General features: G+C 38.4%; 1 protein-coding gene across 1 annotated transcript; it reads left to right on the top strand.

Moving 5' to 3' along the window:
- The first annotated feature begins 1,789 nt into the window (after window positions 1-1,789).
- LOC112748602 (uncharacterized) lies at window positions 1,790-2,170 on the top strand. The gene has a single exon (XM_025796830.1). It carries the CDS (start codon window positions 1,790-1,792, stop codon window positions 2,168-2,170), a length of 381 nt encoding a protein of 126 aa, XP_025652615.1.
- Window positions 2,171-9,499: the final 7,329 nt, after the last annotated feature.

Below are 9,499 nucleotides of genomic sequence, written 5' to 3'. Positions count from 1 at the left end.
CAAAGAGACAACATCTCCCAATCTCAATGAATTCCCCCATTCTTATCTATCCATTTCTGTATAGCTTAATTTTACATTCAGCAATTCCCCATTCCCATTTACATTCTGCCATTTCTATTTCTGTACTTTATTGCTTTTCTTTATATTCTAGCCATTTACATTTATGTCATTTACAATTCTGCACTTCACAATCTTATTGATCCGCTTGACTTATTCATCAATTAATTAAAACTGCTCGAATTTGCCAATCTCTGTGGATACGATCCCATTCCACTGTGGGTTATTACTTGACGATAATTTTGGTGCGCTTGCCAAAAGAACTAATTCACCAATTTTTGAATGGGGTGTGAATTGGACTTATCAAGTTTTATGGCGCCGTTGCCGGGGATTGGCTTAAATTTGACAGTGATTAAATTGATTGGAGAGCTAGATAAAGCAATTTAAATTCCTTGTTATTTTAGTTTCTTTTATTTAGCGCCTTTTATATTTTTTTATTTTATTTTTTATTTTGAGTTCTATTTCTTTCTTCTTTGATTATTCTTATTCATCATCCATATTTTCACTCTTCTAACTGCTCGATTAATTGCACCACTTACACTAACAACCACTCTAACAAGAGTAATTTCTTCATTCATTTTCTTTCTTGCTTTTTGCCTTGCTGGTTGTATGACAGGTAGAAAAAGTGGGGCTTCAACTTTCTTTGATTTTGAACCTGAGAGGACCTTCCTTAGATTAAGGAGGGAAGCAAGAGGGAAGGGAGTCGTTGGTGCTAAGGAAGAGGAAGAGTATTTTAAAACAGACATGGAGGATAATATAGAGAACCACCATGAAGAAGAAGCTCACAACCATACTAGAGAAGGCCCAGTGATTCATGATGGGCAAGAAAGGAGAGTCTTAGGCTCCTACTTCACAATCTTATTGATCTGCTTGACTAATTCATCAATTAATTAAAACTGCTCGAATTTGCCAATCTCTGTGGATACGATCCCACTCCACTGTGGGTTATTACTTGACGATAATTTTGGTGCGCTTGCCAAAATAACTAATTTACCAATTTTTGAATGGGGTGTGCATTGGACTCATCAGTCATGGATCCATATATGGAGGCCATTTTAGTAGGGAAAGAACTGCAGCCAAGGTGCTGCAATGTGGGTTCTTTTGGCCAACAATATTCAAAGATGCAAAGGAATTGGTGACAAGGTGCAATGAATGTCAAAGAGCTGGCAATTTACCCAAGAAAAATGAGATGCCACAGAGGTTCATCATGGAGTTGGAGTTATTTGATATTTGCGGGATTGATTTCATGGGACCATTCCCACCCTCATATTCAAACAACTACATATTAATGGCTGTTGATTATGTATCAAAATGGGTAGAGGCCATAGCTACATTAACAAATGACAACAAATTAGTGATCAACTTCTTGAGAAAGAACATATTCAACCGGTTTGGGATTCCTAGAGCTCTTATAAGTGATGGAAGAACTCACCTTTGCAACAAGCAACTTGAGACACTCTTCCTAAAATATGGTGCCAAACACAAGGTAGCAACTCCATACCATCCACAAACCAATGGTCAAGCTAAAATTTCAAATAGAGAGCTCAAGAGAATCCTTGAGAAGACTATTGGAAACTCAAGAAAAGATTGGTCCAAGAAGCTAGATGATGCACTATGGGCTTATAGGACAGCCTTCAAGACACCTATTGGCATGTCTCCGTACCAATTGGTGTTTGGAAAGGCTTGTCATCTACTAGTAGAGCTTGAACATAGAGCATTTTGGGTTCTAAAGATGTTGAACTTTGATAATCAAGCTGTTGGGGAAAGAAGACTACTAAAACTCAATGAGCTGGAAGAATTCAGATCCCATGCATATGAGAATGCCAAAATCTACAAGGAGAAAGCAAAGAAATTGCATGATCAAAAGCTAGTAGGAAGAGAGTTTATAGAAGGTCAAAAAGTGCTGCTATACAATTTAAGGCTCAAGTTCTTCCCAGGGAAGCTAAAGTCAAGATGGTCTGGACCTTTCACAATCCTCAAGTTCTCTCCCTATGGTCATGTAGAGCTTATGGAGGACAAGACACAGAGGACTTTTACTGTCAATGGCCACATGCTCAAGCATTACTTGGGGGACTCATTGGATGAGCAGAGAGCGAGCTATAACCTCAACTAAAGAGGAAGGAACGTCAAGCTAGTGACGTTAAAGAAGCGCTAGTTGGGAGGCACCCCAACACTCATATCCTTCCAATTTCCTGTTATCTAGAAGTAGTTTATGTTTGTTAACTTAGGTAGTTTAATTTTCAGTTTTAAGTGTTAGTTAATTAGTTGATAGTTCTTTGATTTTTTTGCTGGAAGTGCAAGGTTGCATGTTACACTAAGTGAGGTTGATTAATTGGGCTAAGAAACTAGCTAAAGCTAAGTTTGGTGTGGCCACTAACCCACTTAATTTAAGCTTACAACAAACTTGATTGAATTAACTCTGGAAGTAAGCTCAAAAATTAAGTTTGGTGTGACCACCACCATAAGAAATTCACACAGCAAGCCCAATTTGATTTAAGTTTGAAAGCATTTAGTGAATTGGTGGGTGCATAAATAGCCACTGTATTGTGTACGAAGGGATTGGAAGTGGAAGAATGTGAAAGGATTAAATTTATTCCATCCATTATGTACACATTAAAGTCCAATTATGAAACCAATTTACCATATGCAACGGATTTAAATTTGGTGTCCCAAAAGACACTCATCAATTGCACTTTAATTGGGAGAATGTGAAGCATTTATTTTCACTGATGGGTTATTTCGGATTGAATTTTCAGGAAAAGGTGAGGCCCACATCATTGATAGCTCATTAAGTCAAGGAGTTAAAGTGCACTTGCACTTTGGAACTCAAACATCTGAAGAAGGCTAAATGGGTAGGGGTTGGCGCCTCTTCCCACGCTAGGTGCCACTCCCAAGTAGGAAAAAGTTGAATTCTTTTTACTTCCCACCTTCCAGATTCCTTTTCTCACCTCTATAAAACCCCTCTTACCTTTCCACTTTTCCCACACTACAAACCCCAACCTCACAACCAAAACAACCCTCTACACTTCCTCTTTCCTTTCTTTCTTTTCCCTATTTATTTTCCTTTTCTTGATTGGGACAATCAAGTCCTAAGTTTGGTGTTGGAGCAAACCCTTGCTTTGTTCTCCTTCTTTGCTTCTTTTTTTAACCCTTCATTAACCTTTCAAATTTTCTCTCACTTCAATGACACCACCAAGAGCCTCCTCATCAAAGAAAAGAAAGACCAAAGAAACTACCTCCAGATCATCAAGCTTCAATGAATACAAGTTCCTCTCACCATTCAACCAAAACCAATTATATGGTTGGGTGAGTGAGAGGCAAATCATTCCAAAGTTGGGCTTCCAACTTGGAAGAAATGAGCATATAGAGATCAACAGAAAAATCAACAATAAATGATGGGCAATCTTGTGCAACCCACCAAAAAAGGTGGTTGAGAGTTTAGTGAGGGAATTTTATGCCAATGTCGTGCCACAGTCTGGGCATCCTTTTGACTATCGAAGCTATGTAAGGGGGAAGACGATTGACTATAGCCCCGCCAGCATATATAGAATGCTGATGGTGAAGCGCAAAAACTCCACCCGAAGCTATGAAGAGAGGTTGAAGCAACAAGACCCAGGATTTGAAGAGATTTTGAACGAAATCTGTGTTCTCAATGTGCAGTGGATCAATGACAAGGATGAAAGGTCCAATCAGTTGAGGAGAAGAGATTTGAGCCCCCAAGGTAGAGGGTGGCTGGACTTTGTGAGGAGATCCCTCAACCCCACATCCAACACTTCAGAGGTAACATTGGAAAGAGCTGTGCTTATATATAGCATAATGAAGGGGGAAAATGTCAATGTTGGGGAAATGATAGCCAACAACATACATAGGGTGCTGAAAGCACCAAAGATAGCACTAGGCTTGCATTTCCCAGCATTATTCAAAGGTTATGTGATAAGGCTAGGGTGGAGAAGATAATAGATGAAGTTTTGGTGGATCAAGACAAGCCCATAACTACTAAGAAGATGGCCAAAGTAGTAGCTGTTAACCTACTGTAGAGAGCAAAGGAGCATAGAGCTCATGCTCAAGAATCACAAGGGCCACCACAACAAGAAGAAGCTGATGATCAACCACAATACCTACCACTTCCACCACTACCATATCCATAATTTCCTAAAGGTTTTAACTGGGAGAAGAAGCAAGGAAACATCCATCAAATGCAAGGAGATATACACCACTTGAGAGAGGATGTCAACCAACTGAGGGAGCAACAAAAGCAATGGGACCAAGTGCAAGAGAGCATGCAACAACTCCAAGGAAGCATGGAGTATATGAAGGAGCAGCAATTCCAATTCAACTGGGGAGAAATACAAGGCAGCCTCAACAAAATCATGGAGAAGAATAAATGGTAGTAGAGGAACCTTGCTGAGTTTAGGCATCTTTATGATGCTAGAACCACTTCAAGCTTGAACAAGAATTTGACAAATTAGCGACGGATTTTTGCGAGAAATATTTTTTGTCACTAATCTGTCACTAACTTGCGAGGAATTAGTGACGCACTAACGACAAAATTAATGAGCGGTCACAAAATATCCGAACTTGAGAAAAGCGACTGATTAGCGAGAAATTCACGAGTAAGTTTGTTTCTCGCAAATTGACTTTTGTAGCTAAATAAAGAGCGAGAAAAATTTTCTCGCTAATTTGTCACAAATTAATTAGCGAGTAACAATGTTATAGCAAATCAGTCACTTAGGGGTTCAATCGAATAAAAATAAAGTAGCGAGGGATATTATTGTCACTATTCCGTCGCAATTGTTTGATATACAATTAGTGAGGAACAATGTTACTAGCTAATCCGTCACAAAGACTTGAAATGCATTTTGCGATGGACAATTTCCTAGCTAATTTGTCACCAAAGTTTTTATTTTTAGCGAGCAACTAGTTTCTCGCTAATTTGTCGCTTAATATTGTCAAATTCAAAATTAGGATAGCGACAGAAAATAGTCGTCACTAACTCGTCGCAATGTATAAATCATTCAGCTAGGGAAGTGTTCCTTGCTAATTAGTCGCTAAAGTGAAAATATGGATATTGAGCACCTAGGACCTAAGTAGCGAGAAATTTGCGACCGTTTAACAACTGACACACTTCGTTCGCTGATTTCAAGTCGCTGATTAGCGGGTGAAATATATTTGTCGCTAAGTTGTCGCAAGTTTAGTTTAGCAAGCGACTTGGCAACTGCAATTTTGTCGCAAAGCGAAAGATATATCCTACCTATTTTGTAGCAAATTACTCGCTAATCTCGTTGGAAATCCGTCGCAGAGTTATAACAAATTCAAAACTAACCGAGAAAATGTTAGAAGTTAGTGGTCGCAATTGAGTCACTAATCAAAAGCTTATTTAGTGAGGAATTAACGACTGTTTAACAACTGATAGACTTTCCTCACTTATTTCATGTTGCTACTAATTTGTGAGGAAAAACGTTAGTCCTTATTCCGTCTTTATTTCATATTGCTATAACAATCCGAGTTTTTAGAATTAAATTTAATATATTTGTTAAAAATTTTATTGTAAAAAAATTATTTTACTAAAAGTAATTAAATAAAGATTTATGATACATTGAATTTTAAAAGTAATTAGGAGTCATACGTGATTTTGATAATAATTGAAATTTAAATTAATCAAGATTTTTTTTTATTATCTTTAGTATAATTGGATATTTGGTATAATTGAAATTGATTATCTATAACAATATATAATGCGAGTACATGGAGTTTAGTGTCCAATTTTCTTTCCTATTTTAACCCTGCCAACATCTATAACAACATATAATCTATAACAATATATATTTTGTTGAATTTTTTGTTGAATTTCTTGCTACTTCTTTGGTGATCTTCTATGAATTTGTTTGTAAAATTTTGCATCATGGGTTAGGTTGGCTTATAGTTCTATGACCTCATATATGGACAAAAAATTTTCCATTTTTCTATTGATTTGTGTTGCTTTTTTGTAATCTGCAGAACTGATGAGATAATCAACACTCGATGGTTTCTCGATAAATTTGCCAAAAATGGGTCAAGCATTTTTCTCCATATTTTAGCTTGAAACAAAGAGGTTGTTATGGCTTATTGGCATTACATTCGTAGTGTGTAAATTAAGTTATTAGTTTTGTTATGGAATTGTAATTTTTTTAATTATAATTATAGCATGTAAATAATTATGTAAATCAATAAAAAAATCAATTTTTTTATACTTTCTTATTTTCTCCCTTCAAAAGCGTGGCTATGTCTCCTATTGGCACGCTTTCGAAGTGCTAACACTAACTCAATTGGCACGTTTCTAAAAAAGCGTGGTGAAAAGATATCGCTATACTTTTTGCATATTTGGAATGCTTTAAAAGCATAGCAAAACCCAGTTTTTCTTGTAGTGCGAGATACTTATCGATTTGTTACTTGTTTAAAAGGAATTTGCGATGACATTTTGCGATAGTATTACAACTAATTGACTACAAATTATTTCCTAGCAAATTAGCGATTATTTCGTAACTCTACTTTCTCATTTCGAATAGCTTTGGTTTAACGACAAAATTCTTACAAATTTGATTAAGGATTTTTAAAGATTAGCTATAAATTTGCTACAAAATATGACAGATTTGTGATCATATTAGCAGACAACTTGCGACGAGTTAGGTTCGGAAAAATTCCTCTTGAATTAGCGTCAACTAATCATTCCATTTTGTCTACGAAGTTAGCTTGCATTTAGCGACGAGTCTGCTGCAGTAGAGTTTGTCGCTAATTAGCGACTACCATTTAGTCTATTTCTTCTATGGAATTAGCTTTTACTTTAGTGATGGATTTGCGACTATCTATTCGGTAGCAAAAAAACTTTCCAATGAATTAGCGACTGTTGTGTTTGCCTCACTGATTTGCGACTTGTAATCAGCGAGGAAAGCATTAGTAGCTAGGCGGTAGCTAATCCGTCACAAATTATATTTTGCATCAGATTAGCGACGATTTTACGACTCTTTTTGTGGTAGCTAATCGGCCATATTCTTGTAGTGAAGGAGGCAGTATGATATCAACACACAAGCAAAGCTGAATCACTTGTGCAATGCTGTGGCTGCCTTGAACCCCGGATACCCAACGTTCATGCAAGGTATGGAGGAGCTGAGTGCTAGGCAAGAAGAGATATTAGCCAAGCACAAAGAGTATGAGAGGACCTACATGAGAAGGCTGGGTTTTTGGAAGCCCAATGATACCAAAGTACAAGAAGGATCCTCGAAGAAGGACGGTGATGACTCCTCCTCCAAGAAGAAAGACAAAGGAAAAGGGCCAATGAATTGAAGCTGCTCCATGAAGATCAAAGGTTGTTGAGTTCCATGGTTGAAATTTTCAATTTTTAATTTCCATTAGTAGTTTGCATTAGTTGCTGTTTTAGTTCTTTATGTTTTGAAGTATTTTTTATGAGTCCTTTATGTTTATGCTTTAAGTTTGAAGAAAGAAAATGTTATGCAAGTTTCATACCATCAATGAAAAGTAAGTTTGTTTTCATAAGAGTCAATGGTGAGTTGTTGCAAAAACAAGAGTAAAGAGACTAAGACCAAGTGAGATAATTCAGGACTAAGAGATAAGGAACCAAGTATAGAACCTTGAATGAATTTGGAAGATAATAAGCATAATAAACAATTGGACTTAGAGGATATGACAAGTAGATGCTAAAGGATGACCCTTGAATATCCATAGAACCAAGAAGTAGTAAGCAAAAGACCCAAGGCTCTGAGCATCAACTACTAGGGTAAAAGAAAGAAACAAATAGCTCAAAAGGGCCAAAGATCCTAGTACATGCTTGTGGTGAAGATGTTTCAAGAAGAGATATGGGCAAGTAAATTCTTAGGGGTGTTTCAACACCTAGTACCCTAAAACTAACTGGTTTGGGAGTGCTAATTGAAACCATAATCTAAAGGGTCGTCTTGAGACAAAACACTTAGAGTCATGGTTGATTGAAACAACAAAAGAGAAGTGAAAAGAAAAGAATAAATTCTTGCTACTTCAAGGTGAAAACCAATAGAAAGGGCTCCTAAGCCAAGTACTTAAAAGAATCTGCAAGAGTCTAGGACTTCATTATGACATGAGAACAATAAGATTCATGCATGAGTGAATACTTAGCGCCTATCCTTGGTAATGAATACATTTCTTTAAGGTCAAGTCTCAATCCATTCTCATTGATTTGCTTGGGGACAAGCAAAGCTTATATTTGGTGTTGTGATGACTTGCATTATCTACCTCTTTTTCTTATCTCAAAGGACCATAAAAGAGCATAATCTCATTGAATCAATGCAATTTCATGAAGTAAATGATAAGTATTATGGTACATTTCTTTGAAATGAGTTTGTGTTAAATTTCAGGTGAAAAGAGAAACAAAAAGGGGAAGGAAACAATAAAAAGAGCTGGGCTCGTGTAAAGTTGGGCGTGCCACTTGGAACAAACGCCATCAAACAGTATGGGTGTGGCACGCCAGCACCAGGGCGTGGCACGCCAGCACCAGGGCATGGCACGCCAGTTGATAACTTCAGAGAAGGATTCTTGAAGTTTTAACAAGGGCGTGCCACGCCAGGGGCCAGGTGTGGCATGCCAATTATATTTTCTAGTGAGCAAGTTTGAAGACCACAAAGGGGCGGTGGCACGCCAGGCTGGGCATGGCATTCTAACCCCATCATACACTATGGGCGTGCCACTTGAACTTGTAGGCGTGGCACGCCAGTTCATTGATCCAGAAAGGGGACACACTGGGCGTGTCACTTGGTGTCGAAGGCGTGGCACGCCAGGCTTGAAGGGGTTTACACCAACATGGGCGTGCCACTTGAACATGAAGGCGTGGCACGCCAGTTCAATTTTCTAGAGAAGGAAGTGAAGGTCCAACACTTGGGCATGCCAACTATGTCTTCCAGAGAAGTGAAGAAGGCATATTATGGGCGTGGCACGCCACCTACTGGGCATGGCACGTCACCTATTGGGCGTGGCATACCTATTATGTTTTCCAGAGAGGATGGATAAAGTGCACACTATGGGTGTGGCATACCAGATCTTGGGCGTGCCACGCCAGTTCAAGATTCCAGGGATGAGGAGTAAGAGGAAAGAGCCTGGGCATGCCACCTGAGCTCAAAGGCGTGGCATGCTAGGCTAACCCAGCAAGAAGAAGACCACTTGGGCTCGAAGGCATGGCACGCCAGGGTGGTTAATGAAAGGAGCGTGCCACTTGAAGAGCCTGGCGTGGCGCACCAAGCCAAGCTGAGTGGCTAGGCGTGGCACGCCGCTCAAACGCCAGCCACACGCCAGGCACATACTTCATTTCATGAGTTTTTCTTTTTTCCTCCAGTTGTAAGTTTCTTTTTCATTTTGTATTTTCTTAATTCTAGTGTTAGAAGTAGTATAAATAACCCCTAAAAGTACTAAAAATGGGAGATTG

The sequence above is a fragment of the Arachis hypogaea genome, chromosome 15 (genome assembly GCF_003086295.3).
Source record: "Arachis hypogaea cultivar Tifrunner chromosome 15, arahy.Tifrunner.gnm2.J5K5, whole genome shotgun sequence".
Taxonomy (NCBI): Eukaryota; Viridiplantae; Streptophyta; class Magnoliopsida; order Fabales; family Fabaceae; genus Arachis; species Arachis hypogaea.
Note: the sequence above shows the minus strand (reverse complement) of the source record. Positions and strands in the feature narration are given on the sequence as shown.